The sequence below is a fragment of the Parasteatoda tepidariorum genome, chromosome 1, assembly GCF_043381705.1.
Source record: "Parasteatoda tepidariorum isolate YZ-2023 chromosome 1, CAS_Ptep_4.0, whole genome shotgun sequence".
Taxonomy (NCBI): Eukaryota; Metazoa; Arthropoda; class Arachnida; order Araneae; family Theridiidae; genus Parasteatoda; species Parasteatoda tepidariorum.
In genome coordinates, this window is record NC_092204.1 from 45889701 (window position 1) to 45911137 (window position 21437).

At 29.3% G+C, this 21437-nt stretch overlaps 2 protein-coding genes across 2 annotated transcripts in view; one reads left to right on the forward strand and one right to left on the reverse strand.

Annotated features, from left to right (window-relative positions):
- The window catches only part of LOC107446082 (sodium- and chloride-dependent glycine transporter 1), a 141210-nt gene extending 123157 nt beyond the window's left edge, over positions 1 to 18053 (reverse strand). Inside the window, exon 1 of the mRNA XM_043051571.2 lies at positions 17657 to 18053. Coding sequence (XP_042907505.1) covers positions 17657 to 17683 — 27 coding nt within the window. The 5' untranslated portion in view covers positions 17684 to 18053. The remainder of the gene's footprint in view (positions 1 to 17656) is intronic.
- The window catches only part of LOC107446083 (fatty acid hydroxylase domain-containing protein 2), a 73035-nt gene that overhangs the window by 9240 nt on the left and 42358 nt on the right, over positions 1 to 21437 (forward strand). The gene's annotated exons all lie outside the window — the stretch shown is intronic.

Genomic DNA, 21437 nt, shown 5'->3' on the forward strand with positions numbered 1-21437 from the left:
TAATTCCATAATATATCCTTATAAAATGTAATTGTTTCATCTTTATTCATGTTGTTGGTGTGTGTCTTTCAGTTTTGCGAATGATTTCATAGTGTTGTTCAATACTAATACCCCGAAGAGCCATTACTTTATGACCATCCTCCATCTATAACAATAGGCTCGCCCAGGTTTTCATGGTTTCTCTTCTCGCCCAGGAGCAATGTTTTCATGGGGCACATTAGGACCCATAATCCTTATAGAACAATCCCTGACGTCTGTAAGCTACTTGAAAATAGTTGCAGACCAGGTTCACCCATTCATGGCAACAGTTTTTCCTGCGGGGGATGGTGTTTACCAACAGGATAATGCACCATGTCATAAGGGTCGAATCGTCATGGATTGGTTCGAGGAACATTCCAGTGACTTTCAAGTCATGTCTTGGCCCCCAAATTCACCTGACCTTAATCCAATAGAGCATTTGTGGTCCTACTTGGAAAACCAAATTCGTGCTGCCACGCTACCCCCTCGCAATGTGAGGGAATTGCAGGACCAGTTGGAAAGCGCTTGGTACCAGATCCCTCAGACTACCTATCGGCACCTTGTGGAATCAATGCCACGGCGGGTGCTAGCAGTTATGAGGGCTAAAGGTGGTCCTACTTGTTATTAGCAGGGTCGTCATAATGTAATGGCTCTACGGTGTATATTGATAGTTCACTTTTTTTACCCCGTGTGAAGATTCAGCTAGTATACTATAAAAATATCCTACTTCGCGCATAAAATGCTGAAAATTGAAATTGTATGTAATAATTAAAAATAACTAAAAAAAATTAGCTTAGTTTAATTAGTTGAATATTTTTTAAAAACAATGTTCGATTGAATGAGTTTATTTTCATCTAAGTAAGGATCCCATTTCCACCCTTTATTTAAAGTTCGTGTCTCGATCTGTTAACTTTACAAAATTATATGTGTTTGATATCCAAACATACGCACACAGTTCAGGCATCCAAATCCAGGTCATTCGCACGAATACTTGATGGTGAAAAAGGAATTTAAAGAAAATTTTAGCATGCAAAATTTATAGAAAATCAGTTAATCAATAAAAGTTGGATAACACCGAAATAAACAGCTAAAAAAAACTTTAATATGTTGTCCATTTTATTAAAAAAATACCATATAAGGTATACAAAACAACAGAAAGAAATAAGTTCTACATTAAAAGCCGAAGGTTTAAAATAAAAATTAAAAAGACTGGTAAAAATCTGCTCACACATTACCAATTAAAACTTTCAAGTACTTGATTTCAAAGCGATTAGGACTTAGTACTTTTTTTTAAAAATTTCATTCGTATCCATTATTTACTAGATTATTCACTAGCTCAAAAGTTTAATCTATAATTACATTAGTTAAAAACAAATTTATGCCAGCATTTGTATTCATTTACTGATGAAAGCATGCTCTTGTTGTCATGCACGTATAATATATGTTTACAAAAATAAATGCAATAATTATCTCATTCTTATATGAGCGTGACATGGTATATATACGAAAATTGATGAAAATATGGAAAGTTCAAACTAGTTTGTCTGGACAACCTAATACGCCATTAACAACATCTTATTGGCAGGTAATAAATCTTCCTCAATCAGGGCGCGCCATCTCTAAAAGTTAATAGCTGTTGCCAATACAAAGGAACAAAATAACTGTCGAAAAAAATCGCTGCCATTAATGATATCAGAAGTCAGTAAATCTCAGATTACATCATGTGTTTGCTAGTATGTATCTTAGTTTTTTAACAGTTAACCTGCTGTTTCAAAAATAATAAAAAATAAACATAGTAATACAAAGAAAAGGTACACAAAAAGTAAACATTCTGAACCCATTATCCTTGACTACTGAAGCGAATTCTTTGGATGAAGATTATAATATTCCATGAAGTAAAATAATAGGTTCGAGGAATATAAATCTTCGTTTAATGATATATTTCAATATTTTTATTAATGTAGTTGGTGTAAGAGATAAAACAAATGCGTAATAGTCTTAGTCTGCATTTCGATTTACATAAGGTTTACATGTCATAAATAGGAAGATTTCCATAAAATAGAAAATGTCTAAAATAATTGAATAACTAAATATTAATATTTTGAACAATTGTTTAAGTAATTATTTTTTGTTTGTAACTAATTATTGTCAAACTGCTGATTGTATAGAACAGCGGTTCCTAATTTTTTTCGTTTGTAGAATCCTAAATGATTGAAATTTTTTTGGCGGAGATCGAGACTTAACGAATAAATTTCATTAGCTATTGTGAACACATTAATTAACAAAAGAACATTAATTATTTTAAAAATATATAATGATCTAAATTTTATTAATTATTTCAAAAACATTTAGAAAATAAATTAAATTTTTCCGTCTTATCATTTTAATAAATATAGTCTTAAAATTGGTTTTTATGTCAGACAGTTGTACTCACAGGTCTGGAGCGGTGTCTAGTCTAGTTAATATTTTGATTTTAGTTCCCGAAATAAACTGAAAAATAAAAGAGCTGAAATATGGTTACCATTAAAATAAATACGAAAATTGACAAAAATCAGAGGAACATACTTCTCTGTTGAATTTGGCTGTTTCTATTCGATGCGAAATGCTACAAAAAGTTTTCATCAAAGTAGATATTATTTTCATAATTCATTCATTTTATTGTAATTAAAAAAGCATCGCTTTTAAATGTTTTTTTTTTCACTAGCATTTCAATTAAATAATTTCATAAGAATAACGGAACTGTCAAATAGCAACTGGATTATTAACTGGATATAAATTTAATCGCAGTTTAGAAATCATAACGGGTTAAAAGAATTTATTTGCTTCGGAACCCCCGTTAATGCGGATGCTTAGGGTTTCACGGAACACAATTTGGGAACCACTGGTATTGGGAGTCTCAAAATTATCTTTTCAACTTTATCTTACAATGAAATAAATAAGATAGCAATGATAAAATTTTTTAAATGTTATTACATGCAATCTAAATTTTTCAGATGATTAATTATATGACTCATTTTTCTAAACATACGTTAAATTTAACATAAACCTATACACATGAACAAAGTATTTATGCTTGACATAAACACGTTAAGCAGAATACACTTTAAAATCTACACTTGAAATACAAATTGTTTCATTTTATCTCATAAAAATTACTTTACTATATCATTTGTGCACGAATAATGACGTATTCAATGAATACATTCTGTTATTTTGAAAGAAATTCAACAACAATGGAACAATATGTAATTCAGTTGATAGTAAATTTATAGAGTGACTGTGAAATGAAGGCTATTGAAATATTTGCTATGATACAAACTGCTTATGACAAATAAACTGGCAAAGACATTTCACGAAGATATTAAAAAAAAATCATTTAAGAACATCTTATCTCCCTGTGAAGAAACTTAGAAACAAAGGCGAATGTTTTGAGTTAAATATGAGTCAATTTATTTTTACGATTTTAATAGATGACATAATATGCTTAAGAAGGTGTTAGACAAGCATGTAATAAATAAAAAAATACCTCTTGAAATAATAGTTTTAAAATGAGAAAGATGAAGCAGAAGGAAACAATAATAAAGAGAAAGATCTACATTTAAGAAAAATAATAATAAATTTACAAATATGAAAGAAGTTAGCACTTATCTGCTATCAATTTTAAAAATTAAATATAAAGAACGATGGGACACAAAGAAACAATAATAAGGAGAGAGTTCTACTTAGCTAAACTTGTTAGTAAATTAAAAAATAGGAAATTTTTCCGAAAGAAATTTTTATTTATATTCTATATCAATTTTAAAAATTACAAAAGAAGAAAGATGGGAAAGAAACAATAAGAAGAAGAAAGTACGTATCTGCACTTATTAATAAATAGAAAAATATTAAAATTTTCTGGAAGAAAGCTTGATTATCTTCTATATCAAATTTAAAAATGAAAGGTAAGTGAAGATAGTAGAGAGAAACTATAATTAAGTGAAAGATCTATGCAGCTACACTTTTTTACAAGCTTAAAGTTTCCAAGCTAAAGTTTAACAAGCTTAAGTTTTCCGGAAGAAGTTTTCATTCATCTTCTATCAATTTTAAAATTTAAAAATAAAGAAAGATAAAACAGAAAGAAACAATAATAGTAGAAGAGTTCTACGTAGCTTCACTTGCTTATAAATTGAAAAATATGACAATTCTCTGCAAGAAGGATTCATTTGTCTTCTATATCAATTCTAAAAATAAAGAAAGATGAAAGGAACCGAAAGGAAGAATGATATTTAAAAAGTTCTGCGTAGCTTCACTAATTTATAAATTGAAAAATATGAAAATTTTACGGAAGTAGTTTTTATTTATCTTTTATCAATTTTGTAACTTAAAAATAAGGAAAGATTGGACAGAATGAAACAATTAATGATGAGAAATATCTTGGTTGATGAACTTTTTTATTAATTGTAAAATATCAAATTTTTCTGTGAGAAGTTTTCATTTATCTTTTATCATTTTTAAAACTTAAAAATAAAGAAAGATTGGACAGAATAAAACAATAATAATGAGAAATATCTTGGTTAATGCACTTGTTTATTAATTGAAAAATATGAAAATTTTCCGGAAGAAGTTTTCATTTATCTTTTATCAATTTTAATACTTAAAACTAAAGAAAGATTGGACAGAATGAAACAATAATAATGAGAAATATCTTGGTTGATGCACTTGTTTATTAATTGAAAAATATCAAATTTTTCTGGGAGTAGTTTTCACTTATCTTTCATCAATTTTAAAACTTAAAAATAAAAAAAGATGGACAGAAAGGAAGAATGATATTTAAAAAGTTCTACGTAGCTTCACTAATTTATAAATCGAAAAATATGAAAATTTTATGGAAGTAGTTTTTATTTATCTTTTATCAATTTTGTAACTTAAAAATAAAGAAAGATTGGACAGAATGAAACAATTAATAATGGGAAATATCCTGGTTGATGCACTTGTTTATTAATTGTAAATATCAAATTTCATTTATCTTTTATCATTTTTGAAACTTAAAAATATAGTAAGATTGGATAAAGTGAAGCGATAATAACGAGAAAGACCTACGTTGGTGCACTTGTTTATAAATTGAAATATATAAAAATTTTCCTAAAGGAACATTCAATTATTTACTGAATCAGTTTTAAAAACTAAAGATTAAGGGTAATGGGATAGAAACAAACAATAATAAGGTGATAAAGTATTGCACTTGCTTATAAATTGAGAAATATCAAAATTTTCTGGAAGATGTTTTCATTTATCTGTTATAAATTTTAAAATTTGAAAATAAAGAAAGATTGCACAGAATGAAACAAAAATAATGGGTAACTTCTGCATTCGTTTATAAATTTAAAAAATTAAAATTTTTGGAAGAAGTTTTAATTTATCATCAATTAAATTTAAAAATTAGATTTAAGAAAAATAGTATATGAAGAAATAATAGTAATTACAATAGAAGTAAATAGAAACAATAACAATTAGAAACATTTGCATGAGCAATTGAAAAATTTGAAAATTTTTCGAACAAAATTTGCACTTATCTTCTGCCAGTTTTATAATTTAAATAAATTGTAAGATAAGAAACGAAGAAGGATAAATGACTGCATTGCTGAAGAAAGTGCTTGTTTAAGATAAGTGAAATAATGAATATTTTATTAAAGGCGTAGATCAAATTAACTCGAGTTAAAAATTAATTAGTGAGTGCAAAATTTTTTTATCAAGAAATGGCGAATCGTTATCAACGAAAGTGGATTTAAGTTCATCAATACGAGTTTAATTTAATTGGAGGTAAATAAAATGATGTAAAAATCGGATAATAGAAACGCTTTTCAATTTCCTCAGGCAATCAAACCAGCTTCTATGCTTTTAAACCAAGCTCCTTCCATAACTATTCATCAGATTCTGATAAAATTTTTGCTTCTTTCCTTCTTTTAACGGTTAACTGATAATCCCTAAAGTGTATGTTTTGACTACTTCATTTTTGACAAGTATTCTAAGAATATTTAGTATGGATGGTGATTATGGGACTCCTTTATGGACAATTAACATTAATAACACATCCCCAAACTCTTCATAACTTTTAATAGTGACGAAATAGAAATGACAAACGTGAAATAGATGTCCCAGCGATGACTCGTCGATACGAATTCTGCTCCCGGCCCCACAGTGATGACGAAAAAATATCCTACAGTGGTAAACGAATCACAGCTTAGAATACCGGTGTCATCGGACTAACCATGGTAGATTTTCGTTGTTTACCTTTTTCTGATACTCAGGTGGAGATTAGTTCCTCCACAAAGGCTGGTTTGTCTTAATGCTTCATCCAAGTGTTTCTTTTTTTTTTCAAATTTTTTTTTTTCGTTAAACTGCCGACCGTCGTTAAACTGCCGACCCAATTCTGTGTTTACGACTATCAATGTTCAAATCTGCAGCCTTGTAGCTTTGAACCCAATCCGGAAAGCAAGGAAACTCCCGGATTACATTGGGAGAACTCTGGATTACTGGGAACACTGAGACAAACTAACCTTTGTGGAAAAATTTTGTTGGAACTAATCCACATTAGCGTTACATGGAGAGGAAAACATGGAAACATTTAAAGGGTAGCCCGATGATAAGGGGATTCTTACTCGTGATCCGTCTATCACTGAGGTATGGCCGGGAGCAGAGTCCGAATCGACCAGCCAAAGCTGAGATCGAACCTGGGTCACCTCATTCGAAGGAGAGCCTCATTCTATCGCCTAAGCCACCATTCTGAGTTGGATTCAAAATTACAAGGCAGCGGAGTGTATGTAATATTGAGAGTCATAAACCAGGAAAATGGGGCAGTAACTCAACGTCGGTTATAAAATAAAATCAGCGAAATATAGCTGATGAATCTTTAAGCTCTATAAGTACTGTGTTCAGTGATTAACTAGGGTTCATGCGATGGAATAGTAAACAAAGATCAATATTACGTGTTTAAAGGAAATAAATTTCATTCTTTTAATTTTGATTCGAGGCTTATAATCATCCATTTTATTTTACCCACTCAAGATAATTGTTTGTCTTTACTCAACAATATTTTTAGAATATTTATTGGAATAAATGCATAAATTCATCATGTTTAATTCCTGATCCAAATTATTGTTATGGAATCCGTATACTGCTTCCTATGTATTTAAATATTCATATTAGCAAAGCAGACAAAATTAATATATTCTTTTCTTTTGCGCCAAAGACAATTATATAACGAAAAACACTACTAGAATCGAAGGTCGCCGTACTTCTCAATAATAATTTTTTTTATTTATATAAGTGCTAATATTCGTAAAAATAACTATCGTTTAAAAAATCATTAAACATTAAGGTATTTATTATTGATAAATAACTACGATATGAAAAAGAGGAGATATAGAAATGGTCACGTATCCTAAAAGTTGTTTTACAGCTTACATTCTAAATCACCACTATAAACTTAAATAAAACCACTCATTTACGTAATATTAAATGCTGATTTTCGATAGAATAATGGCGCCAAAGTTGACAGAAATGTGAGAAAATTTAAATCTCTCAAAGCGTAAGTAATTATCAAAGTTAAGATTCAGTTTGTTTTGATTTTAGTCTAGCCTGATCGGCGCCGATGGAAATTGGCAGCTCCACTAGTGTCATCCTTTCTTTTAAATTTTGAAGTCACGCTTTAACTGGTGATTGTTTTTTTATCGAAAACCCCTTGCTTTATTTTAAAACATTCCAAAGGTAATGAATTGTTATATGTGAGCGACCCTGGGGCCGTTACCAAAAAGGTGATAGCATAAGACAGATTTTAACTTTAAGCTCTGCAGCAATTAAGTTTAAATTTATGTAACAGTAAAATTCGAAAATTAAATTTACAATTCTCTCTAGTGGTAAGAATTAACATAAACTAGCCGCCTTGCCGATCAGCGTGGTCACCTTTCAAAATTATCTTGTACAACATATAATCTTAAATGGTAACCAAGCCGAATGTAAGGCATAGCTATATTTAAATATTCCAATTCTGCAATCCTAACACCTTAATTAGTTTTAAACAATATATTAATAATTTTTTACCCTCTAGCTGTTGTCCTATGGAAGTACTTTGATTTCAATTTTAACTATTTTCAAGAGATTTCCTCGATATTGTCAAAGTTCTTTATACATTGAATTTTAGTAATAATTTAAAATCTTCCCGGCAACCATTAAATCACACAAACTACAGTAACATACATTTCAGCATAGTAGGCTGCGAAAGTATTAAAATAATTTCCACTGTAGGAACATCATATGTTCCTACATAACAACTCTGTTGCGTACACCACCTCTGTCGTGAGACAAGATAGTAAACTCATCCCCAAAGCTTCATTATGTGCTGTAACACTTACTCACGCACCTCTCGAGCCATAACTTGAGTATCGTATAATATACAAACGCTATTACTCGAAAAAAGCAAGCGCCGTCACCAATAATTAGTATGACAGTATGCGGCACCAAAGTACCGTTTATATTTGAAATTTCTCAAATCAAGAATAAATCTAAATAAATCAAAAATAAATCTAAATAACTACTTCGTAACTAAATTTTTACAGCTATAAAAATACAAAATTATTCTATAAACAAATACTTAACGTATAACTATTTATTTTGGACTACTTAAATTATTATTTAAGACAACTTAATAAAAAGACTAAATAAATGCTTAACGTATTGACTAATTTTTTAACACTACCGAAATTATTACTTAGGACAACCTAACAAAATGAATAAAAATTATGTTGCCAAAAGATCAAAAAATACCGAAAAAAATCGATAATTTATAGTGAGACATAAGAGAAATATAAGTATACAGGGAGTCTACAAAAATACTGTTACAAATATTGAATATTTTTATTGTACAAATATGAAATGGAAAATGATAAATACACATTTATGATGAACACTATAAATGGAACTGCCGGAATTAATTTGAATTTGAAGTTTAAACAGCGATTTAACGATTCTTTAAATCGAGTTTTCACAGCTATATAATTTTTATCTTATTTAATTTACTTTAAAATAAACTCTAAATCTTTTCTTTGAATTAAATCTGTAAAGAAAGTCATTACGATTATTTAAACGAATAATTAAATATATGATTTTTAAATCCTTGATTATTTTTAACAAAATATTTTTTACTTTGTCTTAAAACATTTCGGAAGGAAGAATTGTTCTAAGTGAACGACCCGGTATCAAAATTTCTGGAGGGTGTTTGAACATTTTTGAAAGACGACCCTGATTTTATGAGGAAAAATTTCATGACAACAGGACACGCATTTTGAATTATATTTTCGTATTTGCTCAACTTTTGGTGTCAAAACTGGCTTTAATGAAAGCTAGCATGAAACTGGGACAGCTTTCCACAATTATATGAATTCGGAATTAGAATTTAGTTTTTAGAAGAACAATTTTAAAATACATGCGCAAATATTATCCCCCTGATGCACTGAGTTCAATATGTTAGACAACATATGCTTGAAAAATTTTTTTTAATATTTCTTTCTGTTTTACAAAACGATTGTCTGTGTAAAAATATAATTGGTTTTATTCTCGTTGGTCAGAATTAGTAATTGAATATTTGAAAGAAAAATTTTAAGAAATGTTAGAAATTTGATTCAAGTAACCTTTGGGAATGTTTTATGAGAAATAAATATCTTATTATTTAAATGTACACTGCAAAGAATTCGAGATCAAATTACTGTAAACAGTACCGGCTGTCAGGGTACATATGCTTCTTACCTTAAAATCCATTTTTTCCGTAAAAAAAATTANTTTTTACGGATGTCATTAAATCTATGAGTTCGGGATATTTCAGCATTATTAGGCAGCAAAAGTATTAAAATAATCTCCTTCTCTGTCCTGAGATAAATTGTAAACTAATCACCAATGCTTCATTACTTGCAGTAACACTTCCTCACGCACATCTCGAGCCATAACTTGAGTATCGTATAATATACAAATGCTATTACTCGAAAAAAGCCAGCACCGTCACCAATAATTAGTATGACAGTATGCGGCACCAAAGCACCGTTTATATTTAAAATTTCTGCAACCATTTTAGAAAGGATCAAAAATAAATCTAAATAACTGCCTCGTAACTAAGTTTTTTACAGCTATAAAAATACAAAATTATTCTAAAAAAAATACTTAACGCATAACTATTTATTTAGCACTACTTAAATTAGTATTTAAGACAGCATAACAAAACGACTAAATAAATGCTTAATGTATGACTAATTTTTTAACACTACCGAAATTATTACTTAAGGCAACCTAACAAAATGAATAATAATTATGTTGCCAAAAGATCAAAAAATACCGAGAAAGATCGAGAATTTATAGTGTCACATAGGAGAAATATATGTATACAGGGAGTCTACAAAAATACTGTTACAAATATTGAATAATTTTATTGTACAAATATGAAATGGAAAATGATAAATACACATTTATGATGAACACTATAAATGGAATTGTCGGAACGAATAATTTTAAAAGGTAATTTTTCCCATTCACGCAACCAAGAAGCTCTGAGACTGTTCAAACTTCTGTGTTGCTTAGCATTAACCATAGACTTTAGAATCCCCCAAACACAATAGTCTTAAGGATTTAGATCCGATGAAGAAGGGGGTTAAACTTCTGGCTTAATAAATTTCAAAAAATTGACATGGAACGAAACCTGTGCTGTTTTGGCTCTGTGTTACTGTGCAGAATCTAGCTGAAATATCCAACCGATTTTGGGATACAATCTGTCAGCATGTGGCAATAAATGTGTAGCCAATTCTTCCTTTTTGTAATATTCAGCATTGATTTTTACCCCTTAATTGATGAATTTCAGATAAAATTATCCGTTTTTTGACACTGGAGCCCAAACCATTGCAGAATTCTTGTTCTGAAACCGTTGTACAGTTTCTGGTATATCATCAAAGGTTGCTGAATATACAGCTTTATTTATAGCATTGTATTTTATAGCATTATCTAAAGGCAAATCAAGCTACGTATTCACTTCATAGGAATCGGTGAATGAATAAAAACAGCAAAATGAAAGAATGAGAGTAAGAATGAATCAGAGCAGTGAAGAAACGAATAAAAAGCAATGTGTGGGCAACATATAAAATATAAAATTTCAATAACTTAAGAAACCCCCATAATGAAAATATTTCCCCCATAATTTTTAGAAATACAAAACAATTTAATTCTTTCAAAAAAGTGACAAAAATGTAATTTTAATTAAAATTTAAATTTTTAAAAATAGAATTTTATCAATACAAAAAAGCTGTTTTAGAAAAATGATAATTCCATAAGTTTTATATTTCAACGAGTAAGAATTAAAATTGTGAAAATGCTCTTAATCGATAGTTCATTTGTGAGGAAAAACTTTAAAAGGGAAAAAATATAGGTATTCAGTTTTTTAGAAACGTATTCATGAAAAATATCATTACATATAATTGAATTGCTTTTTTCTAATACATGAAAAAATGCAAATTCATATTCAAAGTTTCATTATTTTAAAAAATTTATCTAATAATGTTTAACATAATAATTTATGTAAAAAATTTAACTCGCTACTTTTTTAGTTTGCATAAGAATTTGAGGTTTAAACAGCGATTTAACGATTCTTTAAATCGAGTTTTCACAGCTATATAATTTTTATCTTATTTAATTTACTTTAAAATAAACTCTAAATCTTTTCTTTGAATTAAATCTGTAAAGAAAGTCATTACGATTATTTAAACGAATAATTAAATATATGATTTTTAAATCCTTGATTATTTTTAACAAAATATTTTTTAAAACATTTCGGAAGGAAGAATTGTTCTAAGTGAACGACCCGGTATCAAAATTTCTGGAGGGTGTTTGAACATTTTTGAAAGACGACCCTGATTTTATGAGGAAAAATTTCATGACAACAGGACACGCATTTTGAATTATATTTTCGTATTTGCTCAACTTTTGGTGTCAAAACTGGCTTTAATGAAAGCTAGCATGAAACTGGGACAGCTTTCCACAATTATATGAATTCGGAATTAGAATTTAGTTTTTAGAAGAACAATTTTAAAATACATGCGCAAATATTATCCCCCTGATGCACTGAGTTCAATATGTTAGACAACATATGCTTGAAAAATTTTTTTTAATATTTCTTTCTGTTTTACAAAACGATTGTTTGTGTAAAAATATAATTGGTTTTATTCTCGTTGGTCAGAATTAGTAATTGAATATTTGAAAGAAAAATTTTAAGAAATGTTAGAAATTTGATTCAAGTAACCTTTGGGAATGTTTTATGAGAAATAAATATCTTATTATTTAAATGTACACTGCAAAGAATTCGAGATCAAATTACTGTAAACAGTACCGGCTGTCAGGGTACATATGCTTCTTACCTTAAAATCCATTTTTTCCGTAAAAAAAATTACGGAAAACATTACAAAAATTCTGATGAGTAATATTTACTTTAAAATCACTGAATCATTGTAAGTGGTTAAGTAATGGTGCTAAAATTACGGTATAAAATTGTGCGGTAAAAATAGACTTTACGGTATAAGGGATGATATGGATACTGCATTCGGAGTGCCAGTACTTTTTACCGTAGTTTGACCAAACATTTTTTTACTGTTTCAGATTTTGCATCATGACTAAAATGTGAAAAAATGTAACATCAAAGAATCAAAATAATACATATCAATATCTAGAAATTAAAATACATAATTAAAGCATAGTAATAAAGCTCAAGTGATTAAATTGTTAAAAAAATTATCGCATTGATGAGTTCATATTCTTTTAAGTTTCGTATTTCTAAATAAAATTTCCGGTTTTCTGCCACAATTAGCAGGTTTCTCTTAATTTGATAACTCACTTGATGAGTTTTTACGGATGTTTTCAAAAATACTTTATAATTTGTCATCAGTTTATAAGTAAGTAAAAGTATAAAACAGGATTTCCCAAAAAAGAATAATATAAAGTTTTAAATTTTTTACACAAACACCATTAATGTCTTTATATAAAAGCATATTTCTTGTCTTTACTAAAAGCTAACAAATTGATTAAATTCTGTAAAATTGATTTTTTTGTTTTTTTTTAGTTGCAATAAATTCTTTGTTAAGCTTAACTTCTGTGTTTTTTTTCCTTTTAAATATGTATTTAAGCGAACTTTATTTTTGACGCTACACTTGAAGTTGAGGATTAATGGCACCCCGAAATTATCTGTCGCCAGTCCTCAACGTTTGCCAAAAATATGACTCAAGTGTATGTTCTTTTAGCCCCGTGTGGCAATTTTAGACTTACGGCGATTTAAGCTGAACTATGTAAACACAGAAACTAAATATTTCCACCATTGAATCACGCCTAATGAATATTTATTTTATTTTTCTATATATACAACATGGAAGTTTATTTTTAAGTAAAATTATTAAAAAAAAATGTGCTAAAATTGCGTTTGTTTTCTTTAAGAAATTCCCCTTAAAAATATTTAAACTTTTTTTTTAAGAAATTGATAAATTAGTATTTTAAGGCATATTACTCATCAAATCGTTTAAGTAATTTTTAATCAAAATTGTGAAACATTATTATTTTTTACTATATAGATTTGCATCAATGATGTGCGAAGTGAGTTTGGAAATGGTTGGGTTTGATGATTTTAGTGAGTTTGGAAACTTTCGTTTATTTTCAAGAAAACGAAAAAAGCATTAAATACAATATTAAAAATACTGTATTCGTACTCATAAGATATTGTGCTGTTGAAATACATCTTTCGGATTTAAATTATGTTAAAAATTGAAATTAAGCATGTAAGTTACGATGAAAGAAATCTAGTTCTTTTAAAAAAAAATTGAGTAAAATGCCCTCCTCAAACAAAAAAAAATTATGTAAGAGACAGCTTACACCTCCAAATTTTTCTTTCGTAAGTAACTATAAAAACTTTTACATTATAAGTCACATCTGTTTAAACAGAGCTGCACAGCAAAAATGATTGGATTAGTAGTATATTAATTTATAAAGTATTTGATTTAATATGAGTTTTAAACTGACTTTCAAAGCCCCATTTCAAAAAATATTTAGTTTATTTTTTTCTGCATATTAGGAAAACCTTCAAACTTAATAGCGAAATAATTAGAAGGAAGGTAAAGAGATAGCTAACAAAAAATACTTTTTCATCAATTAATATCATATTTATTCTAAAAACGTAATAAAATCAGAATATGTATTCTCGAAAATGCATAAAACGCAATTTTGTAAAAACGTTACCGATTTGAGAAGAAAAAAAAAGATGGAATATTATCTGAGCCAGATTTTATTAGAGACTTTAACTAAAAGAAACTTGCAAAAAATCATCTAATTATAACAAATGTATGGATTTAAAACACATTTATGCACTTTATCTAACAGTACAAATGATTCTTAATAATATAAACAAGGGAATTTCCTTCGAAATTTTACTCAAGGTAGCATGATCATAGCCAGATTTTAAATAAGTGCATGATACGGTGTAATTTTCATCATTACTTTTATGAAATATATTCATATAAATTTTGCTTATTTCAGATTAAAAAAATATTATTTAAAAGCATTAAACTAAGTAGTGGTTAAAAAAATATGGTTAAAAAAATATGAATGAATATGAAAAAATATGAAATATGAAAAAAAAATATGGTTCTATATGGTTAAAAAAAATTCCAAAGCATTTTTGTAGTTTACAATACTGATAGAATTTATGATTACACTATCAGCTTATTATAGATATATAGTATTATATATTATAGATACATTTTATAGATTATAGATACATAGATATTTTATAAATGGATTCTATATAAGTCTGTAACTATTGTCTTACAGTTAGTGAGAATTACTTAAGAAAAATTAAATCTTTGTTTCAAAAGATAGCTGTTTTAAGTCATCGATATTTTGTGAGATTGATTATAGAACAGTATGATTGTTTATATTGTTTTATATATTATTTTGTATATAGTTGTTTTATATATTGTTGTTTTATATATTGTTGTTTTTATATATTGTTGTTTTATATCTTGCTTTTAGTATATATTGGTTTTAGTTAATTTTAATTCATTTTAGTTATTTTAAAAAACTAATAAATTTTAAAAATGATTAAAAATGCTTGTTTATCAAAACAGTTTCTTATGCTTCAAATTAAACTTTTTAAATAGTCTGAGTAATTAAAGTTCACATTTTAATTTTTTAAAAAGAAATTTAAAAAAAATGATTCAATCAGTTATTTCTGTTACATTATTTGTTATCATTAATTTGGTGCAAAATACGCTTCTTTCTTAAATAAGTAATCCATAAAACAACACAAATATCGTCTTTATCAATAAAAGTGAAGACCCGAATTAACTTCATATGCTATTAAAATTAATAAGACCTATTTAAATCGTTTTACTGAGAGCAAAAAAAAAAATTATGACATCTTGAATAACTTTTGTTCTAATGATCGAACTCTAATGAATTAAAAAGCAATCTTAATGGTTCAGAGGATCGGCTTCAAATAGGCTAATTAATTAGTTCTACCTATGAGATGAGTTTGAAAATATGACACAACAGCGTACTTTTTCTATATAAACGTAACTTTTTTGTGGGGAATTTAGATTTTTCACCATCAAAATACGGGGTTGGGTTAGCCGCAATCTGGAAGCTATGATCCTTATAATTTAGTATGGATAGCGGTCTTCAACAAAGGGTGTCAACATCACTTTTTTGTATATTTCGCTTTATCTCGAAAAACTCAAGATAATCAAAGGATTTTTGCACGCACTCGTAAAGACAATCCCTTGCAATAAAAATACTTTTTAATAGTAATTTATTATTGTTATTGCATTTTATAAAAGTCGAAAAGTGTTTCAGTAGTCATTAATTGTAAATAGCAAAATTAAAAATTGTAACGAAATCAATATAATAATTTTTGAGAAATGAAAATTTAAAAATACAGGTTTCTTAACATTTTATTATTCAGAAACTATTCTTCCGACTTTGCATAATTTTTTTTATCTTGTCACTTCAAAGTACCATAGTTTGGAATAACATAAATATTTGCATACCTTACATCAAGCATTTCTCGACTATTATTAAATAAAATAAAAATGAAAAAAAAATTACTAAACATCATTTTTATGGAATAACTTTTAGATAAACTATTCTTAAAAATAAATGCTAGTTTTTTTTTTGATTCATTTAAAAATTTTCCAAAATGTAGCGAAATGATTGCTTTTAAAAAAACATATCTGCCGTAATAAGATGAATAGTAATAATTTTAGACATTATTTGAAGAATATGTTATAAGACATTTTTAAAACTAACTTTTCAGAACAAAGGAAATGTTTAAGTTTCTCCATCAAGTCTCGGTCAGTTTTTACCTGTTTGTTCTTCTGCCAAATATTTAAACAACGCCGTTTGCTGTGGGAAAAGATGTTTTGTAAACAACTTCGTCATGTTTAAAAAAATTTACTTAAACATTTCTTGTAGCCATTCAACTCCTACAGTTACTTCAATTGCAATTTTAAATAATAAGCGAATACTAAATAGCAACATTTTCTTCCTCTCTGTGTAGAGTAAATAAAAATAATTGGTAAACAACAGTTGATCTTTGAGAGATTAAAAAAATCTCAGTAGTTGAGAATAAATTCGGTAATACTTAAAAGAATAATGCAACTGGAAAATCATCTGTCAAAAGGAGTAACGTCTTATACATTTTTTTTATATGCTACAAAATAATTATGAAGAAGGTTTTAAAAGAAATTATTTTTCTTTTAATGCGCATTGAAGAAAACTCTAAGGAGTCTTGTAAAAAAAAAGTGCGTTACAAAGGATTTAATGCACATCTACTCTAATATTGCTTAAAAAAGTAAAAGTAGTGATTAATTTATTCCATATCAAGCTATTTCTGTGAAGATCATAATTATTAGTTTTTACACCCTCTACGAATGACATTAAATTTTTAAAAAAACACGAAATGTATAAAATCTTCCAGTAGTTATTAATTTATAACATTTGTATAAAATAAAAAAACTGGGATGCCCTAGTTTATGAAAAATGTACTATATTTTTATTTTTTCATGCAGATTATCAGATTAGTTTACATAAATGAAACTACCTATTATTAATAATTAGCAAGCTACAATATAATAGAAAAATATGTACTATAGAAAAATATGTGTAATAATATCATTACAATCGTTTAACATTTACTAAGTTTATGTGCATCAAATTAAACTCTATGTATCAAATTAAAAATACGTATGCATGTACCAGAATAACTTGAGGACATTTCTTGCTTATAAAATGATTAGCTTCTTGTTTCAACGATTTTTGACTTCGAGATACTTTTATTTGAATAAACTTGAACATTTTAAAAAGCGTACCAGCTGACTTCTACAGCTAGTATTGAAATAGAATAATTCAATATATATAGTTATACATAAAATAAAAAGATCGCTGTACTATACTAACTCGAGACGAGAAACAATTGACGTTCAATTGGTTCGCTTTTTTGCTTTTTTCAATATGTTTGAAATTCTGTGATTTTTGTAAAGTCGAACCAAAATATTTAAGTACTATCATTCAAATGTATTAAAGGAAAACTTACCACGGTAAGAAATTGGTTTTTCGTCATTCTCAAACTATTCTTGAGAAATACCTAAAGCAATGTCTTCGACCTATAAATTCTCTATCCAAGTAATAAACTCCCACAAATAAATCAAAAAAAGCACAAATCCCGTCACAATTATAAAAAAAAAAATCACAATATTGAGATCATTGATAAATGGAGAGTCAGAAACGCATTCAGCAAATAAATAAGATGCGGTGTTGTGTCTACTAGAGGTAAAAGAAGAAGCTTGAAAAAAAATCCTGACTTCCTCGTCGGAGAGCGGAGCTGAGTTGGCAGTAAAACTTTAAGGTTTTCCAGTACGTGTTTTGTTTGGATACATTTAACTGCGCCAACTGTCATCAGAAAGTTGGGAAGAAAACTGCCGTAAATGCTTCTGTTTTGAGTAAAGAGAGAAAGAAAACACGTAGAAAATTAGAGAAAATGAGGTCTCTGTCAGCAATGAAGCTTCGGGGCATTAAATGTTTTAGCGTGAAATGAATCAGAAATTTTGTATTTGCTTTTCTTTTCCACCCTATTTAATATATTCAGCTTTCAATACCACTGTTCTGATAGCCCGGGGGGTTATTTCGAAAGTAACAGAATAACAAATAGTACTTGATGTTATCAAGCAAAAACAAGAGAAATTGAATCCTTAATTTATTAAATCAATTGAGTGGAGCTGCACTTATTGGGAAAAAAATTAGTTCTTTTGCGGATGAAAAACAAAACATAGTGCCCAATTCAGATACCTATCATACATAACTCTTATTTTATGTGTCAATTTTTTTATTAGAAATTTAAAATTTACGAACAAGAGGTGTACTTAAGGTACGGTTTCTCTCTTTTTTTTAGTAGTATCGTGAAAATGTAGAACGTTTTTAATAAAATAAATAAGAGAAAGCTTCTTGAGACAGCCATGGCTGACACTCGGCTGTAGTGTTGGTAGAAGAAGAAAGAAAGTTTTCACTTTCAATAAATAATGATGTAAAACAAGCTGATGAACTAGACATAAATCAATTTCTTTTGCATTAATGATTACGCCCTTAACCAGGCCAGGGGAAGCATAACTCTCATAACATTTTATAAATGTGGGGAAAAAACGATTCACATACAGTCAAAAAGAGAGGCCAACACTGGGTAGATATTTTCTCTTTTTTGTTATTTTAAGTTCATTTGTAATTATTGTTATAGTTCCTTTAGCTCGAACTAGAGCAGCACTATTGGCGACGGTCCGAGAAGCCTCCCTGAGGATGATCCGAAGACATGCCATCACAATTTTGGTCCTTTTCAGAGAGGATGGCTTCCTTGTTTCAGTAGCCCGACGACCTGCAAGCGAAGTCGAGCATTTTACTGTAGAACAGTTTAAGGAGGACCTATACCGCACACCCTCGGACCCTCGTCCAAAACACTGTAGTGATTGCAGCGCCATCTTTCGGTGATATAAATTAAGGTGAGAAAAACAAAACCACAAATGCATAGAACTGATTAATCAATTCTCATAAGAATATTTAAAGGGAATGTTAAATCAAGCTATGCTGAATGCGTTCAAAACAGTACAATGCGCAGTAGAGAGATTTTAAGTAGCAGACCATGTGCGTAATACGGACGTTTATCGATGAATGTTTGCCGATAATGCCGAACACAAAACTGTTTAGAACAAAAAAATATGAATAAATAGTGTAAAATCTTTAATAAAGAGCACATACCAAACTTGAAACTGTCAAGTTTCTCACATTTCGTGATTTCTCACATTATTTAATTTCATAATTTTGCTGTTTTTTTAATAAAGTTTTTTAGAGGTAATCGAAGCCGACCGGCCTGTGTAGGGGGCAGGGAACTGTCCTTGCATCAGAAAGGTCCTGGGTTCGAATCCCGGACAAGGCATGGATGTTTCTTTCTCTCTCTCTCTCTCTCTGTTCTATGTCCTTTCCCCTTTGTGTGTGAATGTGATCCGCCCTATAAACGGGTTGCGGTTGTGTGAATGAAGTGGCAGAAGTCGAATTCCTTGCCATAGATGGCGCCACTGAAAAACAGGAACAATCGCACCCCCACTGCCTAAACAGGCATAAGACAAAAAAAAAGAGGGGAAAAAAAGAGGTAATCGAAGAGTCATTACGCCTGACATTTGTGTAATATCTTGTCTGACATGAGTAAAGGAACGGTGCTATTATCTTCTACCATTGAAAATTATTCTACTTCATGATGGATTCTTTATGCATTCAGGATACATTCTTCTTAGCCTGACTTTACATTCACTATAAATGCTCTCATGTGCCTGTTATAGGTAGTCTGTGGTGCATTCTTCTTACCTTCCTTTACAACCCAGAATGATACTGCTGCTATCGCTGTTGTAACTCTGAACATGGGTTCAATATTCAATAGTTATTAAGGTTCAACGCTTATAATTTCATAAACATCATAAGGTTTCTTCAAATAAAATATGTTTTCTTAGATGCATTTATAGATGCAATTTCAAAACTATTTTTTTTCTCAAAATTTCGAATATATTGCTGAAAATAATAGTTGAAACTTGAAATAATAAAACAGTTATTTCTAATAAAATTTTAGAACAAAAATAAGTTATTTAATAGAAAAATAATTTATCTATGTTAAAGAAAGAAACAGTTTTGATTAATGTTCCATCACAATGTTACATTGTATCAAAAATATGAAATATTTAGGAATCCAAAAATATTTCCAATGAACTATAAATAAAATAAATACCTCGAAAGTATTGCGTGACGTGATATTTATGTCAATCTGTAACATAGTATACTTTCATTCATATTGATCTAGCGACATAAATTTTTATCATAACTATGCTGTCAAAACGAAACATAATAAACGACATCGATCGGTTATAACTCAAATATTAATGTCTTTTTAAAAAGTAACTGGCGGCTTTTAACTCAGAAATGTGTTAAGTCATTGGCAAAAGAATGTTTAAATTCTACAGCATAGTTCTACTTGAAATTCAGTTTATGTAAGATTTCTATTTTCAATCAATAAACTAAGAGAACATTTTAATATAATCTAAACATTATTCTGGTATAAGATAAAAAGACTTTTAGATTGAAACAACTGATTTAGAAAATGAATCTTTTGGAAAACTTTTAATCAGCTTGTTGGTAGGTAGGTAGCGCTACACAATGGGCTATTGGCGACATTCTGGGAAACATCCCTGAGGATGATCAGAAAACATGCCATCGCAATTTCGATCCTCTGCAGAGGGTATGGCTCACCTGCTTTGGTAGCCCGACGACTTGCGCGCGAAGTCGAGCACTTTGCGGTAGAACAGTTTAACGAGGACCTATACCGCACACCCTCGGACCCTACGTAGACTGATTCAAGTGATCAAAGTCAGCACACTAAGAGCAGCCAGTGATGCTTGACTTCGGTGATCGGATGGAAACCGTGTCTTAACGACCAGTCCACTGCAGGACTGGTCGTTAAGTATAATATTTTTTTTATTTTTTTATTTTAGTAGAGGCAGGCACTGAACTTTTGTTCTTCGCCTTAGATGCCGGAAGTGTTGCTCATTTATCGTTACCCAGTGGGCACCTGTGAACCAAAGTCACGGAGGCGAGCAACATTACCCACGACACACTGCAACAAATACCCGTTCATAGGATGGGCCACATTCATACACCAGAAGACAACAGAGAGAGAGAGAGAGAAACATCCATGCCCAGAGCTGGATTCGAACCCGCAGCCATTGGCTTCGCAGTCAGGCACGCTAACTGCTCGGCCACCTGGCCGGCACTTTGTATAATATTCA